Source organism: Erythrolamprus reginae, chromosome 1, assembly GCF_031021105.1.
Source record: "Erythrolamprus reginae isolate rEryReg1 chromosome 1, rEryReg1.hap1, whole genome shotgun sequence".
In the NCBI taxonomy this organism is placed as follows: domain Eukaryota; kingdom Metazoa; phylum Chordata; class Lepidosauria; order Squamata; family Dipsadidae; genus Erythrolamprus; species Erythrolamprus reginae.
The window spans coordinates 281,768,572-281,793,278 of NC_091950.1; the positions used below are offsets into that span (position 1 = coordinate 281,768,572).

Below are 24,707 nucleotides of genomic sequence, written 5' to 3' on the forward strand. Positions count from 1 at the left end.
CTATTTTGGACATAATAACAGCCCTGTTGGTGAGTTGGGCTGAGAGTGACTGTTAGGCATGAGAGTGAATAGTGAACATTAACTTGCTTTTCTGCAATGGTGTTCAATCATTTAGAGACTTGACACTGTTGAATAAAAAGCTAGGCTATTACAGATAGTCTTTGACTTACAATAGTCCACTTAGTGACCATTCAAAGTTACAATAGTACTGAACAGTGACTTACGACCATTTTCAACATCCCATGATCATGTGATCAAAATTCAAACTCTCGGCAACTGATTCTTATTTATGACAATTGTGGTGTCTTGGGGTCATGTGACCACTTTTTGCAATCTTCTGAGAAGGAAAGTCAATGGGAAAGCTATGTTACTAACTTAACCTCCGCAGTGATTCACTTAACAATTGTGGTAAGAAAGATCGCAAAATGGAACAAATCTCACTTAACAAATGTCTCACTTATCAATAGAAATTTTTGGTTCAATTATGGTCGTAAGTCAATGACTACCTATATTACTAACTTGGGGTAGTTGGCTTGGCAAGTATCCTCTTGGGAGAAAATCCCTTTATCACTATTATATTTAATATAAGCAATCATGATTCAATGGTAATATTCTAGCAGAATGGTATCATGAAATATCTCACACATATAAGTAATCCAAAGAGAAAGAATGTGGAACAGAGAAAATAGCATTGATAACCTTGTTATTGTTTCTATGTTTATTGAATCTATGTTTCTATGTTTCTATTGCTAATCTTAAAAAAATATTTTAAAAAACAAACAGTCATAAGAAATCAACTTTGCCTAATCATGCCAAAAACTTAAGTGAGGCTTCTTCCAATAGCATGGACTAGGTCTAACAGGCTTCAACCCATATTCAGAGTGTGGGCTAAATTAAATTCCCAATTGTGTAATATTCCAATAGCACAAGAGATAGCAAAATTAGGATTTGTAACAGACCGCCAAAAATAAGTTATAAGATGAAAAACTGAATGAAGACCAAAGCAGGGTTTAACAAGGTGATAAAACTCATCAAATAATTCAAATCTCCTTGCCATCCAAAGATATGATATTACAATGTATTATGTGCCTACTGCAGCTCCTGGTATATTGAAAACCTCAAATCTTCACATCATTTTGTAGCTACCCAATTTGATGTATGACTTCAAAACATGTTTCTGTTTTAACAGTGTGTTTTTATTGAAGCTTTTTCAAATCAAAGCACCTTTTTATGTTTGGCACAATCCTACCTATCCATGTAAGAATATAAAGAAAGTATCAATGGGATTAATGAAGGCTTTCTTACAAGACTTTCAGAAACAAAGTTTGCTGTGAAATGTGTATCTATAAGTATCTTTCTCATAAACAAACCTTAGGCTATTTCAGTAATTCAGCCAAAATCAGAAACTGAATCTATCAATTATTAAGTAAAGCACAATATCACATACGTTTAATGAGAAATAAGTTCTATACAGCATAAAACGTGTTGCAGTATGCAAAATCAAAAAATATTGTTCAAGGTATGTCTAATTAGATAAATTAAACTTGATGATTGATTGATTGATTGATTGATTCGATTTTATTTTATTTTTTAAAGGCCACCATTCTCCTTAGACTCAGGGCAGCTTACAACATGTTATTAATAGCACTTTTTAACAGAGCCAGCATATTACCCCCACAATCCAGGTTCTCATTTTACCCACCTCGGAAGGATGATGATGATGATGATTATTATTATTATTATTATTATTATTATTATTATTTATTAGATTTGTATGTCGCCCCTCTCCGTAGACTTGGGGAGGCTTACAGCAATAAAAGGAAGGTTGAGTCAACCTTGAGCTGGTGATGAGATCTGAACCGCTGACCTGCAGATCTAGCAGTCAGCTTTAGTGACCTGCAGTACAGCACTCTACCCACTGCGTCACCTTGTTAAACTAGCATGTTGAATATTAACAACTATGTAACAGTACAGTTTTCATAACTGTAGTGCAAGAAAACATGAGAATTTGTAAGTAATGCTTACCGATTACTGGTATTAGAAAACTGAATGCTGTCCACTTTGTCCTGTGGGAATAAGAAAAAAAAATTAACAACATAACTATTGGTTATTAATTTACTTCAAACAAAGAGCTAAACAATTTAGAGAAGGTATTTACAGTATGAAACTCCAACTCTGATATCTTCTCTGGCTGACCTGATCCAAAGAAATAAACCCTAATGATATGATCTGTACTTCCGGTGGCCAGAAACATTCCACCTAAAGAAAAGCAAACATAAAAGAAATATCACTATATCAATTTGTTAATGAGATTTACTATGGTACTATAATCTTATACCATGTATTCTTTTAATATTAGTTCCATTCAACTGCAAATATACAGTATGTCACACTGACTCTCTACTACAATCATACATCTGTTTCCCCAAATTTATTCCAGGGTGCTTTTCCTATGAAGAAACCAAACATGATTAAAATTATTTTTATTACACAACAGGTTTTCAGCTAAGTATTAGAATTCAAGATAGCAAAATGGACTCAGATACTATTACATAATTATTTCTAAACTTTCATAGACACCAGCTATTTGAGAATCAGCAGAAGATTAAGTGAAAACTGAATGAGTGGGCCTTTCTCTTGGTCAAACAACCTACCAAATAGGATTATTGTGAAAAAACTGTAGAAGAAGTATGTATGTATGTATGTATGTGTTTGTGTGTTTGTTTGTTTGTTTGTTTATTGGGTTTGTATGCCGCCCCTATCCGTAGACTCGGGGCAACTAACAACAGTAATAAAAAACAGCATGTAAATCCAATACTAAAACAACTAAAAAACCCATTGTAAAACCAAACATCCGTACATACAAACATACCATGTATGAATTGTAAAGGCCTAGGGGGAAAGAATATCTCAGTTCCCCCATGCCTGGCGGCAGAGGTGGGTTTTAAGGAGCTTACGAAAGGCAAAGAGGGTGGGGGCAATTCTAATCTCCGGGGGGAGTTGGTTCCAGAGGGCCGGGGCTGCCACAAAGAAGGCTTTTCCCCTGGGCCCCACCAAACGACATTGTTTTGTTGACGGGACCCGGAGAAGGCCCACTCTGTGGGACCTAACCGGTCGCTGGGATTCGTGCGACAGAAGGCGGTCTCGTAGATACCCTGGTCCGGTGCCATGAAGGGCTTTATAGGTGATGACCAACATTTTGAATTGTGACCGGAAACTGATCGGCAACCAATGCAGACTGCGGAGTGTTGGTGTTACATGGGCATTTTTGGGAAAGCCCACGATTGCTCTCACAGCTGCATTCTGCACGATCTGAAGTTTCCGAACACTTTTCAAAGGTAGCCCCATGTAGAGAGCATTACAGTAGTCAAGCCTCGAGGTGATGAGGGCATGAGTGACTGTGAGTATATGTATGTCACCTTCAGCTGTCCAAAGAAAAGCAGGATAGAAATATATCAAACATGCAGGTAAAGCACCGATGTATCAGTTACATCTGGAGGTTAACGGGAATAAGATCATAAGATCAAGTAGGCATTTTTGAATTATTATATATTATAAATAATTATATTCCACTAATACAATTAATTTTGGAGAGGATAATTGTGCAATTATCATACAAATTATCATACAATTAGCATACAAATCCAATAAATAAATAAATAAATAAAATTTACCAGCACTAAATGAAGAGCAGATCATTTGGACTCCAGGCCTTGGCCGTTCTGTAAACTTTGTTGCCCTTGGACTGCAAAGATTTAAAAATATATAATTAAATATACTAAAGTTATTTAAAATGATAACTGAATTAAACAGTAATTATTAAAAGATTAAACTAAATATGTGCAAATATTTTTCAGAGAAAGTAAATGAGAATATCTTTCAAATTTTCTGTTTTAGATTAGTCTATCATTCATAATAGGCATTTATTGTAAATAAAAATGTGATAGATAGATAGACAGACAGACAGACAGACAGACAGACAGACAGAGAAATAGATATGTTTTCCCAAAAATAGGAACTAGCCCCAAAATAAGTTGTAGCCCAATTTTCATACCTGAATATAGGATATTAAGCCTTACCCCAAAAAATAAGCCCGGGTGACCAACATAGAAGGTGGTGAGCAGGCGTGGGGCAATGGTTTTGGGCAGCAGCTGCAGCCTACTCAACACAGGTGAGTTAAGTATCTGTCCAAGTAGCAGACAGACATAGAGGCGCGGGGGGAGGGAGGCGATTCAGAGGTGCTGTGTGGGCTGCAGTAAAGCCAAGTGATAGTGAGCCAGAGTGGCAGGCAGACGGAGACACAGGCTCACCCTGTGTCTCTTGGCTTGTCTGCAGCCTGCAAAATGCATTGGGTTTGCCTGCCTTCCACTCCATGCCCTCTGTTCTGTTAAGCCTCAAAGTGCACCAACCAAGGGACCGTCAGTCCCTGCGTGCTAGCTGGTTCTTGTGTGCACACCAGGGGGTGGAGAGCCCAGCCAGGCTGATCACCGTGAAATCATGTTTTCCCTAAAAATAAGCCCAAAAGAAAATAAGGGCCCAAAAGAAAATAAGATCAGGTCTTATTTTTGGAGAAACATGGTAGACAGATAGACAGCAAACGCTAGCATATTTTATACTCAAAATAGCTTGGATTTAAAGACATTTTATGAGTAGAGAAAACTTCTGTTCAATATTCCCAACTGGCATTAATATTTTGATTTATTTTCATTGAATCAAATTAAAACCCCATGGTCCTCTGCAGGATATAATAAAACTATTGAATTATATACATTGCACACCCACAAAAGGGTATGCATTAGTGAATTGCAGTCTTTTTATATTCTCTGATATGTCTACCTATTGTATATCTCTGAATACCTGTTGACATATATCCAGCCCCAACTTTTCAGTACTCTATTATAGGAAAACTAAGTATACTTAGTTTTCCTTTAGTATATTTAAATCAATTAATTTAAATCATGTTCGACTTAACTCTATTTCATAATTAGTATATATCCTGAGCAGGAATGCATACTATAAGTGTATTGTTTTGCCATCAAGATATTTCTAAACTATAAGTGTAAATTAAACACTATAGTCATGCAGTTGACATTCCTTTTGAACTGTACAACTGCACAATTTTCAAGAAACGGAAGAGTTTAAACTATAAAACTAATCACTCTCAACTTAAGAGTCTCCTTTGAATTAAGAAAAAATAATTATTTCATGCACACACCCACATAGATTTCTTAGCAACATAATGGAAGTTTTTTCTAGAATATGAGACTTTCCTTTTAGTCAACAGTGTTTTTTTGACAATCATATGTACAAGTATTAATCAGATTCCATTCTGATTTCCTTTTCAAGAGCAAACAAGGTTAGCTAGGTGTTGCCACTTAGCAATAATGAATGGTTGGCTGAGCATCAAAAGGTTTTCAGGAGAAAGAATAGGCTATAAAATGCTTAGCATTTAATCTGCAACAGATCTATTTGATCATGTGGGTGTGCAAAGGCAACTGATCTAAGTTGCTGGTGATTGGTGCTACATTCATACTCCGCATCCTTCAAAAATATAGTTTGGATGCTGTACCTGAAGTGCTCCACAGCCCTACTAATAATTAAGTTGCATTGTGTGTTGATATAATATCAACTACTAATATCAATGCATGGTCTACTGTATTTATAGATCCTAACCTTGTTAATTCAGAAATCTCTCCCATTTTTCTATAGAAAAAAGCCGATTTTACTCTTTTTTGATAATATGTTTTGGGTCCATAGACAAACGCAGACAAAAAAACCTCCAAGTTTTGAACAGTTTTTCAAAATACTACATGTAATCTTACAGGAATAGAAGATATAAACTAACTTGATTTTAAGTGTGCCAGCATCCCACAACCAAAAACATATTGTGCCATCTGCACCAGTTGAAGACAAGTATCGCTTTGAGCCACTGCACAGGGGAGAAAACTGAAAAAACAAAAACAAAACAAAAACCACCTGTTATGTATTTTTTAAATTTATAGTAAGCAAGGAAACAAGGTGATTTGGAATATACTAAAGTGTCATTACCATCACTTCTATAAAAAAATAGTTGCAACCAAGTGCAATGCTCTGTCAGAAAACACTTTGCAAGAGTTCTCTCTCCCATGCCTTCTTTCCTAGTTTGATTTATTCACAATAGTAAATAGTAAATTTTCACAAATAGTAAATAGTCAATTACGAATTTGTCTAGACATTGCATACATTCTTCCTCACGTCTTCAGCATGGTCGCTCCAGCTTTTGACAGCTCATCTGGATGTCTTCCACATCACCCTGTACAGAGCTTTGTGGATTTTGTGGAAATTGCTGTTTCCCCACCCACGCCAGCCTGTTGGTTCTTCATTGTCCCTCCAGAACACCTCTGGATCACAAGGACCCCCAACAACATTGAGATTCAGCATTTATTTTGGAGCCCCAAAATTTACATTGTGCTGCTGTGGCTCTGACCACCCACCCCAATTCTAGACAATGCATACATCAGTGTTTTCAACCTTTTTTCTTCAGAGGAACCCTTTGATGCGTGCGTGCAGGGGGTGGGGGACGTTCAGTCGCTGGTTTCCATAATGAGTAGGTGGGGCCATGACTTTGATGCGATCCCCGGATAAGCATTCTGGGAGGAGGTGAAGCCAAAAGCAAGTGGTGGTGGTGGTAGTGGGGAAGTCGGGTCCGTCTTTCCCCTGCTGTGTCCCCTTTTTTCCACTTGGTGTAGACACCATGTTAGCTGGAAGGGAAGATGATGAGAGGCGGCTGCGGAACTAGCAGTGGCGGTAGGCGGTGAAAGGTACCAGGAAGCAAGAAGCACACTGGAGAAAAGCCAGTTCGTTTCTCCACAGTCCCTTCTCCGCCTCCTTTCCTTTTCCTCCTTCACCGGGGTCTCCCTCAGCAGCTGATGGTTAACGGAAGTCCCCTGGCAGCCGAGACGGAGGAGCGAAGAGAAGGAGTCACTCCTCCGCTTCGGCTGCCAGGGGGCTTCCATTAACCATTGGCTGCTGAGGGAGATCCCGGCAAAGGAGGAGGAGGAAGAGGAGGAAGAAGAAGAAGAGGAGGAGGAGGAGGAGGAGGAGGAGGAGGAGGAGGAGGAGGAGGGATTGTGGAAAAATGAACTGGGGGAGGCGATGAAAGCCCAGACCTGAGGCAGAGGGGGCAGCGAGGGTTGCTGCTGCTGCGTGATACGATCCTGGTCGATTTTTTTTTCTCATTACATCGCGGAACCCCTGGTTGGCCCTTGCGGAACCCTTGGGTTCCGCAGAACCCCAGTTGAAAAACACTGGCATACATACTTAATTACACTACTGTACATGAAAAAGAATATGAATCAGGTAGCATAAATTGTTTTACTTCCTTATTGGTTATTTTGCCTCCAAAATTTTAAATCTTAGGCATCTATTTTACCTGTAGAGATGTTATAGAAGCACTGTGTCCTTGTAGAACAGCCAAAGGAGCACATGTTCGAAGACACCACACTCTGATCATCTTGTCACAGCTCCCTGAAGCAATCATGGTATTCTCGTAATTAACAGCCATGTCTGATATTTCCGCTGCATGCCCTCTTAAAGTAGCAAGCAACCGTCCATCATCTGTTGCCCAGATTTTCACAAGACAGTCGTCAGAACCCTATAAAAAGATTAATCATTAATTTGCATTTATTTATTTATTTATTATTTGGATTTGTATGCCGCCCCTCTCCAAAGACTCGGGGCGGCATTGCATTGGCATCTTTCAGTCTTGAAAGACCATGGTATCATGCTCTGGATTCATCAATATTCATCAAAGCTAGACTATTAGATCTTCTTTTGGATCCACGGAATCCTTCAGATAAGGAAGATTATTTGAAATCCCCCACATATATACTATATAGCTGTATAATTTTAACCTCCCCAATATACTAGACTCCTTTTCTGTTGCTTTGGAGTGTTCAAAAGAACATACAGAAAGGTCTGCTATTTGAATATAAGTACTTTAAATATCTTGAAGTATTATGATTTTCCTAAATCTAATTACATGGAAATAAAAGAAAATGTTATTTATAGAACACTGACCTGCCTCATTACAGCTATTACATATGCTAAAAACTAAGGAAGAGCAACACTTCCTTTAATTAATTCCAAATACTGCATTAATTGTCAGAAACACTGTCCAAGAAGGACAGGAAATATTTTTTTCTTATTATATTAAGGTCAATATTTCCCATCACTATTATTTATAAATTCTTAAGTAGAAAATAGCTCAGCACAAATAACACAAATGTTTTTTCAGAAAGACTGTACATTTTAATTCTAATTTTCACTCGAAAGCCGTACAATGTTCAATAACAGTGTTATGCTTGTTCTTTATTGAAAACGTTGCTTACCTATCTTAATGACATCTGATAAAAATTAAAATAAAATCACCTCAAGCATTGCTCTCATTTACTGCAGAAGAAAATGCTGGAAGCATCATCAGCTGCTACTATAACCTCATTTACTCTAACTATCCAAAGCAAATGGTTCAAGCTTGTTATGTCTCTCCCCAGACAGGTATGAGAAAGAAATATTGGGAAAGGGAATTGTATTGGTTAAGAAAAGTAAAGGAGACCCAAGGGGTATATTAAGTTTTCAGAACATATTGTTTGTAAGTTCAAATTGTCAATAAAAAATTTGTAATGTCTATTTCAGCCCTTCGTTCTTAATTAAGCCTAATCTTCCTTATATTTATGTTTCAAGTCTACTAATTCTCATTAATTACATTCTTCCTCTTTCTGTTGGTTTTTCAAATAACACATCTATTTTTCTTTCATTTTATTTTTTAATTCGCACTCATCACTCTACTCCACTTATATTACAGAAATAAATATTTTAATGAATCTGCACTTACTGTGAATATCCGTCTACCAGTCCGATCAAATGTTACACAATACACTGAAGACAAATGTCCCAGGATTCGCTTATGCATTTTCATATGCTGATACACAGCAGTTGGAATAAGATGTTCCAGTCTGTATTTTCCATTAAGCTTTCTTGAAAAGAGTGTTTCAGCTATATAAAAAAAATATTGATATATGTTCAAAAAGAGATATTTGTTAAGCATTAAAGATTTAAGCTGTTATTCATAGGCATAATTCATGTAACTAAATTATGTTTGTTATGAACAATTACAATAAGCATTTAAGTAGATTACAAAGAAAATCTATCATGACTTCATTCTAGGAAGGCATTTCATCTCCCCAAAATCTCTCAGTCATGAGACAAAACTGCTATACAGTAATTTGTCAGAATGTAACAAATACCGGTAGTCCTCAACTTACAACCACAACTGAACCCAACATTTCTTTTGTTAAATGTGATGTTTAAGTGGGTTTTGTCTCATTTTACAAGTTTCTTGCCACAATTGTTAATTGTTAATTTTTAATTGTTTGCTGTGATCCGCCCCGAGTCTACGGAGAGGGGTGGCATACAAATCTAATAAATAAATAAATAAATGAATGAATGAATGAATGAATGAATGAATAAATAAATAAATAAAAAAATAAGTTGGTAACCTGGTTATTAAGTGAAACTCTGCCTGCCCATTTACTTTGCTTGTCAGAAGGTTGCAAAAGGTGATCACAGGACCTTGGGACCCAGCAACAGTCATAAGTATGAGTTAGTTGCTAAGCATTTGAACTTTGATCACATAATGATGATAATGGGGATGCTTCAAAGGTCATAATAGGAAAAACGGTCTTGTCATTGTTTTCAGTGCTGTTGTAACTTTGAATAGTCACTGAACGAATTGTTGTATGTTGAGGACAACCTGTACATATTACTTCATAAGTCTCAACAATGAAAACAAACAAACACTCTGAAAAATCACAGATCTGACCAATATATTTCCCTTAGGGTAAAAGATTCTCAGTTATTAGCAGCCATTTGTGTAAGGAGAATTTGGACTAGAAACAATGATAAACTTCTAAACAGACTGCAATAATGTGAAAATACCATTGAGTATATTTCAACAAAGGAGACATAGAAGACTGACGGCAGAAAAAGACCTCATGATCCATCTAGTCTGCCCTTATACTATTTTTTGTTTTTTATCTTAGGATGGATATATGTTTATCCCAGGCATGTTTAAATTCAGTTACTGTGGATTTACCAACCACATCTGCTGGAAATTTGTTCCAAGGATCTACTACTCTTTCAATAAAATAATATTTTCTCATGTTGCTTTTGATCTTTCCTCCAACTAACTTCAGATTGTGTCCCCTTGTTCTTGTGTTCACTTTCCTATTAAAAACATTTCCCTCCTAAACCTTATTTAACCCATTAACATATTTAAATGTTTCAATCATGTCCCCCCTTTTCCTTCTGTCCTCCAGACTATACAGATTGAGTTCATTAAGTCTTTCCTGATAGGTTTTATGCTTAAGACCTTCCACCATTCTTGTAGCCCAGTCTTTGGACCCGTTCAATTTTGTCAATATCTTTTTGTAGGTGAGGTCTCCAGAACTGAACACAGTATTCCAAACGTGGTCTCACCAGCGTTCTATATAGCGGGATCACAATCTCCCTCTTCCTGCTTGTTATACCTCTAGCTATGCAGCCAAGCACCCTACTTGCTTTTCCTACTGCCCGACCACACTGCTCATCCATTTTGAGACTGTCAGAAATCACTACCCCTAAATCCTTCTCTTCTGAAGTTTTTGCTAACACAGAACTGCCAATAAAATACAGTGGTACCTCGGTACTCAAACGCTTCCTTTCTCGTACATTTCGGATACCGAACAAAATTTTCGGCAAAAATTTGCTTCGGTATCTGAACAAAAATTCGGATACCGAACAGCCACAGAACATTTTGTTTATTATCCAAAATGAGGGGACGGGGTGAGAAGGAATGGGAGTCGGAATCCGACACGCCCATTCTGGCCGCCCACTAAACAGCCTCCCAGTCGTGCTCCAAGCTGTAGGGAGTGGGGGGGGGCCCTGCAATACCGGCAGTTTCGGGGGGGCTCCTTTCCTTTAAGCAGTTACACCAACTTTCTCTTTCCCGAGAGTAGCGACGGCAGCAGAGGCTTTCCTTAGAGCAGCAGCAGCGCTGGGAACGTGAGATGAGAAAGGGAAGCCTCTGACGTTCCCGGCGCTGTTGCTGCTCTAAGGAAAGCCTCTGCTGCTACTCTCGGGAAAGAGAAAGTTGGTGTAACTGCTTAAAGGGAAGACAAACCACTGAGGAAAGGAGCCCCCCCCCCCCCCCCGAAACTGCCCCCACCCTAACTACAGCTTGGAGTGCTTAGACCTCATATCTTTATCCCATAGGAAATAAAGGAAATAGGGGCTGGAAACCAATTAAACCCATTTCCATTATTTCCTATGGGATAAATTAATTCGGTACTCGACCAAATCGGTTCTCGACCACACTTTTGGAACGGATTATGGTCGAATACCGAGGTACCACTGTACTCAGATTGAGGATTCCTTTTCCCCAAGTGCATTATTTTGCATTTGGAAAAATTAAATCGCAGTTTCCATTACTTTGACCATTTATCTAGTAAAGCTAAATCATTTACCATATTTCAGACGCCTCCAGGAATATCAACCCTATTGCACACTTTAGAGTCATCGGCAAATAGGCAAATCTTCCCTACCAAACCTTCCCCTATGTCACTCACAAACATATCAAAAAGAATAGGACCCAGAACAGAGCCTTGTGACACACCGCTTGTAACCTGTCTCTGCTCAGAATACTCGCCATTAACAATAACTCTCTGATGTCTACGCTTCATCCAGCTGCAAATCCATTGAACTATACAGGGATTAAGTCCAATCTTCACTAATTTATCTATCAGCTCTTTATGTGGAACCGTATCAAAGGCTTTGCTGAAGTCCAGATAGGCAATATCCACGGCACCACCTTCATCCAAAACCTTTGTGACATAGTCAAAGAAATCAATGTGATTAGTCTGACATGATTTGCCTTCAGTAAAGCCATGCTGATTTGGGTCCAATAAGTTATTGTTCTTAGGTGTTGATTTATCCTCTTTTTGAGTAGAGTCTCCATCATTTTAACTACAACTGATGTTAAGTTAACTGGCCTGTAGTTACCAACTTCTTCTCTACTGCCCTTCTTGTGGATAGGCATAACACTGGCCATTCTCCAATCCTCAGGAACATCTCCTGTTAACAGGGATTGGTTAAACAAGTCAGTCAGGGGGGCAGCAATGACAAATCTGAGTTCTTTAAGAACTCTGGGGTGGATGCCATCTGGACCCATTGCCTTATTTATCTTTAATCGTTCAAGTTCTTCTAAGACATCGGCTTCTAAGATCACTGGAGCTGAATCCGTTCAGCTGGAAGCAATGCTATATCCATCTATAGTATTATATTGTAAGGTGTCTTTTGAGAAAACTGAACAGAAATAGTTATTGAAATGGTCAGCGACTTCCTTATTCCCATCAATATATGTATTATTCCTGGTACTAAGCTTCGTGATGCTGCAGTTTTTCTTCTTCCTATCACTAATATATCTGAAGAAGGTTTTATCCCCCCTCTTTACAGATTTGGCAATTTCTTCCTCTTTTGAGGCTTTAGCAGCATATATTATCTGTTTCGCCTCCTTCTGTCTCATTTTATACACCTATGAGCTATACTTCCAGACTCTTTATACCTCCTATAGACAGCCTTTTTTTCATTGACTATAGCCCTTACGTCATTGCTAAACCATAGTGATTTCTTCTTCCTTTTACCTTTAGATATTTGCATTACATATAGTCCAGTGGCTTTTAAGATGGCCTTTTTATATACAGTCCACTGGGTGCTCGCTCCTGCCATTTTATCCCTCCCCTTTAATTCATTATTTAAATATTCCCCATTGCATTAAAATTTGTTTTTCTGAAATCCAATACTTTGGTTGCAGTATAGGATTGCTCACAATCAGTTTTTACATCAAATCACAAACATAGATGATCACTGCAACCTAAATTTTCTCCCACCTTAACCTCTGAAACCCAATTCCCATTCATAAAAACTAAATCTAGAATATTCTCCCCTCTAGTCGGTGTCTCAACCAGCTGTGCCAGAGCTGCTCCTGTAAAGGCCTCTACTATATTCTTACTTTTGCATGTAAGGGCACTGGGGATATTCCAGTCAACATCAGGCATGTTGAAATCACCCATAACCACAGTATCTCCCTTTACTGCCATTTGGGTAATTTCATCCACCATCTTGTTGTCATATTCCTCAGATTGCCCTGGAGGCCTATAGACCACCCCAATTCTAATGACAGAACCTTCTTTATTTTGCATGCAAACCCAGAGTCTCCAGATCTTTACATGTATTTTGAATTAGTGTTGTTTTTAGACTTTCCTTAACGTAAATGGCTACTCAGCTCCCCTTCTCTCTATTCTATCCTTCCTGTACAATGTATATCCTGGTATAGATATTTCCCATTCATTAGAATCCTTAAACCATGTCTCAGTTATGGCAACCAGATCCAAATTATCTCTAGATATTATGGCCATTAACTCACAGAGCTTGTTGCTGAAGCTTCGAGCATTCGTGCACATTACCCGAAGAACATTATTTTCATTATTAGTTTGCCCCTTATCATCAACAACTAAATCTATTTTATTTACAACTCCCTTTTCATAAGCTTCCAGAAACCGATTTATAATAATAATTTATAATAATAAGATAATTTGAAATATTTAAAGAAGCCACATTCAGGATTTCAACTCATTTTGGGAGGTGGGGGGAGAAGAGAGTTATTCTATGCTTTCAAATTATTTTCAGATAGGCTTCCAAATACATACAGTAATATGCAGTCAGTTCTGGTTGCTTAAGACTCTTTTACTTGAAACCTAAAATCAGATTTAACATACACATTTTTTTAAAGAAACCTACATAAAAGAAGGTACATGCCAAAAACTATCATCACAGATACAGTATTACATTCTGTCAACATTCTACAATTATGTAATCACATTCTTACCTATACTGGGAGGACTGCCATAATTTATTGGTGACTCTGGAGGTCTCCCACAATGCAATGCGGCAAGAGCAGAACCCTTCCACACAACATGTTTGCAGCCTATTTAAATATAAATAACAAATATAAGCAAAACAAATATACAGTGAAAAAGATTATCAAGCCATTTTTCCTTTTGCATACTCATACTTTTACTTGTGCGGAGCAAAGACTGTCTTCCAGCTCCTAATAGTGTTTGAATTCCTGGGACACTTTGAGGAATTTCTTGTTCTAGAAGAGGTCCAAGTCGATGGCATATTTGCAGGAGATGATCAGGTGCCAAGTGTCTATAGTATTTAACCTGTTAATAAACCAAAAATTATTTGTACAATGTTTTACTCTCACTTTTTAAAGTGAAAAAAATACTTTGAAAATGAGTGTGTATATTTGGTACTTAAGTCATTGTTTTTACATCCTGCAGAAAGAACAATTTAAAACATCTACCTTTAAACAAATTTTATACTAAATATCACTCTCTGTGTGATTTAATCAACCCACCTGGCAGGGTTGTTGTTGCTTTTTTCTAATATTTTAGAAATTGTTTTCTTGAAAATAAAACTCTGTTTTCAAGATTCAGTTTAAATCCTTTTGACAATGTTCACAAGAAATATTTAAGTCTAACTATAAACATAAATAAATTCATATAACCACTACTCCTTATCTTCCAAAAATCATGGAACACAGGAGAACTACCAAAAGATTGGAAACGAGCTGACGTAGTCCCCATATACAAAAAAAAGGGGGGGGGAGACAGATCCAGGCAACTAGAGACCAATAAGTATGACATCTATACCTGGAAAAATACTAGAAAAACTAATCAAAACACAGCTCTGCCACTACCTAGAAACAAACAAGATAATAACCAACAGCCAACATGAGTTTGTCAGAAATAAATCATGTCAAACCAACCTCGTATCATTTTTCAACACATAACCAAATCAGTAGACCAGCATAATGCAATAGACCTAATATACTTAGACTTTAGTAAAGCTTTTTATAAAGTAGACCACAACCTATACAAATTGGAAAAAAGTGGGATAGACTACAACACATGTAGATGGATTAACAGTTGGCTGACCAACCACACCTAACAAGTAGTCCTCAACGGATTCAAATAGCCATGGAAGGAGGTAGGCAGCGGGGTACCTCAGGGTTCAGTCCTGGGCCCATTGCTCTTCAACATATTCATCAACGACCTAGATGAGGGAATAGAGGGGGAACTAATCAAATTTGCAGACGACACCAAGCTGGCAGGGGTAGCCAATACCCAGAGGATAAGCTCAAAATACAGAAAGATCAAGATAGGTTAGTACTATGGACTCAAATTAACAAAATGAAATTTAATTTTGAAAAAAACCAAATCTTACACCTAGGTAAGAAAAACCTAAGACACACCTGCAAATTGGGAGAAACCACACTTAACAGCAGCGACTGTGAGAGAGAACTTAAGAGTTTTGGTGGATAACCAACTAAATATGAGCCAGCAATGTGCAGCAGCAGCTAAAGAAGCCAACACAATCTTAAATTGCATCAACAGGGGGATGCACTCCAAGAGGTATTGATACCACTCTATAATGCCCTAGTCAGACTACATCTAGAGTACTGCATTCAATTTTGGTCACCCCATTACAAAAAGGACATTGAAACACTAGAGAAAGTACAGAAAAGAGCAACTAAAATGATTAAGAGACTGGAATTGGGCATGGAGAGTTTAGCAAAAAGGAGGGCCATGGGGGACATGATAGCAGTATACAGATATTTGAGGGGTTGCCATAGAGAGGAGGGGGTCACACTATTTTCCAGGGAACCAGAGGGTCAGACCAGGACCAACGGATGGAAACTGACCAAGGAGAGATTCAACCTGGAAATAAGGAAGAACTTTCTGACGATGAGAGCATCAACCAGTGGAACAGCCTGCCAGGAGAGGTTGCGAAGGCCCCATTCACTTAACACATTCAAAATGAAATTGGACTGCCATCTGGCTGGAGTGGTGTAGGGTTTCCTGCTAGAGCAGGGGGTTGGACTTGATGACCTGCAAACTCCCTTTAAACTCAACTCAACAAATAGGTAGATAGGTAGGTAGGTAGGTAGGTAGGTAGGTAGATAGATAGATAGATAGATAGATAGATAGATAGATAGATAGATAGATAGATAGATAGATAGATAAAACGATTATGTAAAAAAACAAATACCATATTTTTCAGAGTACAAGATGCATCTTTTTGCCTCCAAAAAGAGAATGAAAACGCTAGTGCATTTTATACACTGAACAGAGCAATTTTTGGCCTCTCAAAGTCCCACCCCGCACCTCATTTTTGTAAAAATGGACCCTTTTCCCCCCAAAAAAATGGGGTACGCACAGGATTTAGAAAGCCTACAAAGCATTCCTAGGGGTGGAGAAGGCAAAAACACTAGTTTTGGCAAAAAAAACAACCACCTGGTGAAAAATGGGCCATTTTTTGCAAAAAGAGGAACATTTTTGCCTTCCTCCACCCACTAGGAGCTCTCTGGAGACTTCCCAAACCTCTGCATGCCCTATTTTTTGCAAAAACAGTGGTGTTTTCCCTTCCAATTACTCTATCTAGCATGACTAGAGGATGAATTCTGGGAGTTGAAGTCCACTAGTCTTAAACCTGTCAAGTTTGAAGACCCCTGGATTAGGAGTTAGGGGTGCAATGATCTTCAACCTTGGCAAGTTTGAGACTTGTGGATGTCAACTCCCATTCCTGAGCTAGCATGACTGGAGGCGGAATTCTGGGAGTTGAACTCTATAAGTTTTAAAGTTGTCAAGTTTAAAGTTTGTAAAAAAAGTACATGGTTGTAAAAAGTATACATAGTTAAACATTCTGCTACACTGGTATTTTATTAAATAATATATTACTACACCATTTGGTTCTTTCTCTTGTTTTTTCCTCTAAAATCTAGGTGCATCTTATACTCAGGTGCATCTTATACTGTGAAAAATATGATATTAAAAATGTGTGCACATCTGCATGTCTCTTCTCCCAACAGCATTTTAGTTCTAAGGTTAATGTATTTTGAATCCAAGAAAAGGAAATATTTATTATTATTTTAATTGTCACATGGAAATGTAATTATTCAAATGCATCAGCTATTTAGTGAAGTCAGATTACATTATAATCAGAAATACTCTACTCCAGAAGTGTTATGTCTTTTCTTTAAAGTCTTTTCCCTCCTAAAGGTTTAGCTGTGTTAAACTCTCCCATATTGCAGAACTGAAGCAAAATACCTAACAGATTTTTATTATTTTATATTTCTTTTGTAATCCAAGTTTTCTTACATTTATCATTGAATTGCATGCCCAAATGACCCAATTTGATCAAACCAAATGAATATTAAGAGGAAAATAAGCTTAAGTAAAGCTCATTCAAGACATCTACTTCTTTAAAACATGTTGGCTATGTTTCTATTGAAGTCCATGCAAACTACCACAAAGTCATGTGTATATAAATCACATGACATTCGGCATGTAAAATAGCTTATTTTGAGAACACTATACAATGAATTCAATGTAAAGAATTTGTATATTTTTAAAAAAAAATACAAAAAATATTGATCATATGACCATGAAAATTGGGATTAGCATCATCAGATGACGAAGAGATGGTAAAAAGACAAGCACGCCTGGCAGCTGAAAATTTATATTGCTGTACACAAAGGCTAACTTTGCTTATCTCAATAACATCAAAAAAGATTTTATTACAATTTTTACTTTTTTAAAATTTAGGAACAGATGTCCAAAACATAAACCAGAGATTCTTTTGAACAGAACTTCATTCTCCCAAAAATACGGCATGGAGGAAGAGTTATTCCAACTCTTGGGGTAAAAAGCACAAAAACTGGAAAGCCAACGGATTCAATTACAAGAAAAAAGTAAACCAAGATTTGTCTGCTATGAAAACACTGGGAAGGGAATTATTTTATTTGGTATTTTCCTTATTTTTTCCCCAAAAAAGCAAGTTTAGGAAAATTGTACTTTCTATTAAGTGATTGCCTCCCAAGGTCAATTCTATCTGTCCGTCCATTACCCTGGGGAGGGGGGAATTATTGACCCCCTCAGAGAGGGTCCGCAACTTCGGCGTCCTCCTCGATCCACAGCTCACATTAGAAAAACACCTTTCAGCTGTGGCGAGGGGGGCGTTTGCCCAGGTTTGCCTGGTGCGCCAGTTGCGGCCCTATTTGGACCGGGAGTCATTGCTCACAGTCACTCATGCCCTCATCACCTCGAGGCTCGACTACTGTAACGCTCTCTACATGGGGCTACCTTTGAAAAGTGTTCGGAAACTTCAGATCGTGCAGAATGCAGCTGCGAGAGCAATTATGGGCTTCTCCAAGTATGCCCATATCACTCCAACACTCCGCAGTCTGCATTGGCTGCCGATCAGTTTCCGGTCACAATTCAAAGTGTTGGTTATGACCTATAAAGCCCTTCATGGCACCGGACCAGAATATCTTCGGGACCGCCTCCTGCCGCACGAATCCCAGCGACCGGTTAGGTCCCACAGAGTTGGCCTTTTCCGGGTCCCGTCGACTAAACAATGTCGTCTGGCGGGACCCAGGGGAAGAGCCTTCTCTGTGGGGGCCCCGACCCTCTGGAACCAGCTCCTCCCTGAGATTAGGATTGCCCCCACCCTCCCTGACTTTCGTAAACTCCTTAAGACCCACCTTTGCCGTCAGGCATGGGGGAACTAAAACACCTCCCCCTTGCCCATGTTGTTTTGTTGATTGATTGACTGTGTGCCTGTTTTTTATATATACTGTTTTTATGAGATTATTAATTTTAAATTGTAACTAGATAGGTGGGCATTGGATTTGGTAGTATGTACTGTACTGTTTTTTATTATTGTTGTGAGCCGCCCCGAGTTTGCGGAGAGGGGCGGCATATAAATCCAATAAACCTAAACCTAAACCTAAAATGTTTATATAATACATAACCAAAATGATATAACATTAAGAATTTCATATAAGAATTTTAACAGTACATCACAAAAATTGTCATGCATGTTGTCAAACATTTTGGTAAAACCTCTGAATGCAAGGGCAATTTTACTGACTATTCACAACGGCAGTAAGAACCCAATCTTTTACGTTTGTTCATAGGCTTCTGTTCCCAAACACAACAAAGCCTCAAAGCAAAAGAGTATGGAAGATGTCTGAAGATGCATTTTACATCTTTAAAACTGGGTATACTTTCTGTTCCACATTGTTTTGTTTTTCCTGAATTCCCTTCCTTGCAGGATTTTTTCCCACCCACTCAGAGTTTGAAGCAATCTACCTCTTTACTTTAAAATATTGGCTTTTCCGTGGCCGAAAGACACTTGTACAACCAATACTGAATATGCCAATTGATCCCTATAAGAGAAATTTGGTTTAACACCAACATTCAAAAACCCTGGAATCCACCATGATGCTTAAAATTGCAACATTTCAGAAAACTTAAGCAATACCAGGAATGATCCCAACAAAATAGCAAATTCACTTATTCCAAAGACAAAAGTATTGATAAGAACCTGATAGGAGTGTGAGTAGGAGCATGATGTAGACAGCAGTAGCTGATGCACACTGATGAAAAAATTGCTAGATAGAAATACTTGGGGCCAACAAATACTGATAACTTTGCATTGGAACGCATTACTCTGGAAAGGCTCCACTTCCCGCAGGCCAAAATACTGACTGACTGACTTTCCAACCAGAGTCAAGTTTTATATCTCTCTACTAAATTTCCTGGCATTATTCCAACACTGAAAAACCTCTGATATAAAATACAGCTTCCTGGCTGATTCGACTAACTAAAATCAGGTATAGAGTGAAAAATAATAGTTTACCGTAGACTTTAAAGTATCGTTGGCGCACATCTGTACATCTAAGCAGTTATAACCACAACATCCATTTATCCAGCCTTTGTCAAGTGCTTGAAGGGGAAAAAAGAGCACTCTGATTGCCAGACTCAAAAAGCCCAACAACTGTATAATGGCAAAGATGGTGAGTCGCCTCTCTGAGGGCAGAACCATCTGCAGCAATGGTAGTTTATGTACTAAATCTCGATGGAAAAGAAACAACAGATACAGCTATTCTTAACTCATCTCAGGTCTCTTTCACACATACCAAACAGAGAGGTTTTTTTTAAATTCACCTTGTTTACTTTTTTAAGTCAGACTGCCAACTGGGAAGAAATAGGAATGGTCCTTATTGATGTAGTATGTAAAAGGATGGTAGGAAATACTACAAATCCTCCAAAATGTTGCCAAGGGGAGGAGGGTTAAAAAGCACACATAGAGACATACACCACTGATTCTTTAATGAAAGGTAGCTTTTGCTCTGCCATACATGAAAATCCAATCTTTGCTGTTATGGCTTCAAACCCAAAACAAGCTTTCAATTATTTCTTTTGCTAGTTTAGATGTCAAGAATACTGCAGGATTTTAACCATCTGTAACACCATTACATTTTTCAAGAATATGAAACATTAAATTTTCTTCTTATAATGTAAACTACAAAACAAACTGCTTTCAAAACTTTTCAAATATAGCACATTTACTTGTTTTCTCCCTTTTCTTTAACTTTTTTCTCTTCTAACATGTCATTTGGAGTAAACATTTTCTTTAGAACAGGAATACCATAAATTAGAGAAATTCAAATAAATCATTTCTGCATCCTTTTCTTAAATTTCAAAAGAGTGACTAAAAAGAAAGCCTGTGTTAATCTAATACAATTCCAACATAAAAGCAGCTGGAATTATTAAACTCAATGAGACTTATTGAAGAGCATGCACATATCAATGTTTCTATATAGACAAAAATAATTGTTACATGAGGAGTCAGTTAGTTTTCTAAATGGGATTTCTCACTTATTTTTTTCCAGATAAATATTGGCGCTATATATGTACACACACACACAAGTGATAACCTGATAGACAAGCCATACTCACCATATTAGAATTTTACTTTGAAGAGAAATGGACAGGGTGGAAGAAGTAAAATTGGGACTATACTGTACAAGAATAAGATAATTTATTTAATCTACTCTATTTGCTTATTAATAAATTATTATTAGCTTAATGAGGATGAATTCCAGTACAGGTACTCCTTGATTTACAACAGTTCATTTAGTAACCAGTCAAATTACAACATCACTGAAAAAAGCTATTTATGACCATTTTTACACTTAAACCATTGCCATGGTCACATGATTAAATTTAAATGACAATTGGCAATTGACTCATATGTATATGACAGTTGCAGTGTATTGGAGTCATGTGATCACCTTTTGTGATTTTCTGACAAGCAGATAAGGAAGCCATGTTCACTTAACCATCTCATTACTAATTTAACAACAGCAATTATTCACTTAGTAACTGTGGCAAGAGGTCAAAAAAATGGGCTAAAGTTCACTTAGCAACTAACCTAGCAATAGAAATTTTGGGCTCAACTGTGGTTGTAAGTCAAGCTGTGCTACATGTACTGTAATAAGAAATACACTTTCCTATGTGTTTCTTCAGTTCAAGATACTGAATATTCAATATTCAAAATATGTAATTTAACAGTCATCTGTTGACCACTGGCATTTTCTATTGAGACATACAGTACTCTTAGAATATACAATTATTATTATTATTATTATTATTATTATTATTATTATTATTTATTGGATTTGTATGCCGCCCCTCTCCGTAGACTCGGGGCGGCTAACAACAATAATAAAAACAACATGTACAATCCAATAATAAAAAAACAACTAAAACCCCTATTATAAAACCAAACATACACACAAACATACCATGCATAACTTGTAGTGGCCTAGGGGGAAGGGCTATCTCAACTCCCCCATGCCTGTCAGTATAAATGAGTCTTGAGTAGTTTACGAAAGACAGGGAGGGTGGGGGCAGTTCTAATCTCCGGGGGGAGTTAGTTCCAGAGGGCCGGGGCTGCCACAGAGAAGGCTCTTCCCCTGGGGCCTGCCAAACGACATTGTTTAGTCGACGGGACCCGGAGAAGGCCAACTCTGTGGGATCTTATCGATCGCTGGGATTCGTGCGGTAGCAGGCAGTTCCAGAGGTAATCTGGTCCAATGCCATGTAGGGCTTTAAAGGTCATGACCAACACTTTGAATTGTGACCGGAAACTGATCTGCAGCCAATGCAAGCCACGGAGTGTTGAAGAAACGTGGGCGAATCTTGGAAGCCCTACAATGGCTCTCGCGGCTGCCTTCTACACGAGCTGAAGTTTCCAAACACTTTTCAGAGGTAGCCCCATGTAGAGAGCATTGCATCGAACCTCGAGATGATGAGGGCATGAGTGACTGTGAGCAGTGAGCAGTGACTGTGAGTATTCATGAGACAAATATTTTTGTTTTCTATACTAATTATTTCTTCCCGAACATAACCATGTAGCAAGAGAGGCCAGAAAAAAAGTTAGTGCCAAGCCAACAGAAATCTGAGTTAACTCTACATATTTTTTTCATACTGTCACAGCTACCCCCATCTGGCTAGCAAGAAGCGGAAGTTTTCCTGGCTCTAGTCTCCATTCCTGGTATATGTACCGTGTTTCAATAATAATAATAATAATAATAATAATAATAATAATAATAATAATAATAATAATAATAATAATAATAATACCCTGTTTTAACATTTTTTTGAACCCTGAAATAAATGACATGCATTCAAAAGCCCAATTGGGCTTATTATCAGGGGATATTCTATTTTGGGGAAAACAGGGTATGTATGCATACATACATACATACACAAACCCAGACACATATACATTTGGTATTTACATACAGTACATTAACTCTATCATGCATTTTATACACATTATTTAATTCCTCTTCACTCAATGCGGCCCAGGAATGCCAAAGGGCTGGACACAGCTGTTCCAAAATGTTTTTTTAATTGGGGGGGGGGGGCTTTTTTAAACTAATGCATCATCCATGACCATAGCACGCTATGACTATATTAACAGAACTTTTCTTGTACATGGAAGAAGGGAGAAACACTTTGCTGTTCTTTTCAGTCATCCCTGCTCAACTCTCCTAGATGAAGCACAATTACATCCCACCTATCCCATTACACTGCTGGGTAATATTTTTCCAAAGTCCAGCTAATGACTATCCTGTTAGACATTGAGGAAAAGTGGATTGAGCTCCTACCAGACTCACAAAAAAAAGTAAAATTACAATGTGGTCCATAATTTAAAGATAATCAAATATTTCAATGTAGAGAGTATATCTGAAATTTTAACACACTTCTCCAAAAGAAAAAAATGACTAGATTACTTAAATAAACTACTATTGGTTGACTACACAAATTTATAAAGCCACAGTAGCTGGTTTCACGTGATCAAATAAATGTCAGTTAAGCGTCAAATCCTAGAGTTGTCATGACCAAAATAGCAGGAACAACTATGCCAATATAGAGTAAACTAGAATTTTAAAAACTGAAAAAGGAATTTCACACTTGCATTCATAGTGAGTTAATTATGATATACCCACTTTGCAAAGTTTATTCCAGACTTCTTTTTACCTGGGCTAGATAGTTTATGAAACAAGCTGCCAACTGGTCCTCTCTCTATTTTTGACCAATTCCTTTCCCAACTTCCCCCAATCTCTCATAGCTAATATGATTTGTTAATTAATTATCCCTTAAGTTTTAGCTATTGGATATTCCATAGTAAAGCAAAATGCTGTGCCACAGAAGGCTCACATCATTTTCTCAAGACAGTTTCTGCTATATTGAGGGCACTTCCAAAATATGAAAGGATTTTTAAAATCTTCTACTATAACAATATTACTTTTTTAGTTTTTATATTTTTAAAAATCTACTAAGCTTCAGAGAAGTTTAATAATAAAATCAGAAAAGGATCCTTTAAACAATCTAGCCACATCCTCCAGAGGAAGTGAAGGTATAAACTGAAGATTATGGCTCCATATATAATCCAATTTAGATTATTTTTGTGTTGAAACAATGTCTCCTTATGTGATAGAAATTCAGTGAATACAATTTGTATTAGTTGTATTTTCAGCTATCCTCAGCTTAGCTTGCAATTCCTAATACATTTTCTTGCCCAGGTCCCATTTAGCATTTCACCTAATTAGGGTATATGACAGTTCTACTAGGATCAGATTTTTCCTACATACATCAGAGTTGCCAGATGCTATTGGGTTTCCTTGCAAAGCAGGATTCTGAATGTGTAAATAGCTAGATGGCCTGAAGAAATGCTATGGATATGCCATGTGTTCACATTTTGTTCACAATAAGGGGACCATAATGAAACACTCTTGTGTGAATCTGGTCCAGCATGCTCTTCCTACTGAACAAACTCTAGAGCAAAGGATTTAGTTTTCCTTTCTGACCAGCTCAACTACCCGCTGTCCATCTCGATTTCCCAAAATTTGAAAACTGATCTCAAGACCTGAGATGCACTCTAAATACTTTTTTCTTCCTCAGGAAGCATAATCAAGAAGTCCAAATTATAAATATAAACTGATACAGTGGTACCTCGAGATACGAGTTTAATTCGTTCCGGACCTGGGCTCTTAAGTCGAGCAGCTCTTATCTCGAACGACTTTTCCCCATAGGAATTAATGTAAATAATTTTAATTGGTTCCAGCCCTCAAAAAACTCACAAAGTTAGTCTAAATTATGCAGAAAGACATGTTTTTAATGAAGAAATGTACATGTACATATAAATGA

At 37.6% G+C, this 24,707-nt stretch overlaps 1 protein-coding gene across 3 annotated transcripts in view; it reads right to left on the reverse strand.

Moving 5' to 3' along the window:
• Positions 1–24,707, reverse strand: part of PHIP (pleckstrin homology domain interacting protein) — a 111,532-nt gene that overhangs the window by 80,127 nt on the left and 6,698 nt on the right. For all 3 annotated transcript variants that reach the window (XM_070733093.1, XM_070733091.1, XM_070733092.1), the window contains exons 5-12: positions 14,147–14,297; positions 13,961–14,059; positions 8,873–9,033; positions 7,412–7,633; positions 5,846–5,946; positions 3,675–3,745; positions 2,159–2,259; positions 2,026–2,066 (exon numbers count right to left, since the gene is read on the reverse strand). In XM_070733093.1, the coding sequence (XP_070589194.1) occupies positions 2,026–2,066; positions 2,159–2,259; positions 3,675–3,745; positions 5,846–5,946; positions 7,412–7,633; positions 8,873–9,033; positions 13,961–14,059; positions 14,147–14,297 (947 nt within the window). The remainder of the gene's footprint in view (positions 1–2,025; positions 2,067–2,158; positions 2,260–3,674; positions 3,746–5,845; positions 5,947–7,411; positions 7,634–8,872; positions 9,034–13,960; positions 14,060–14,146; positions 14,298–24,707) is intronic.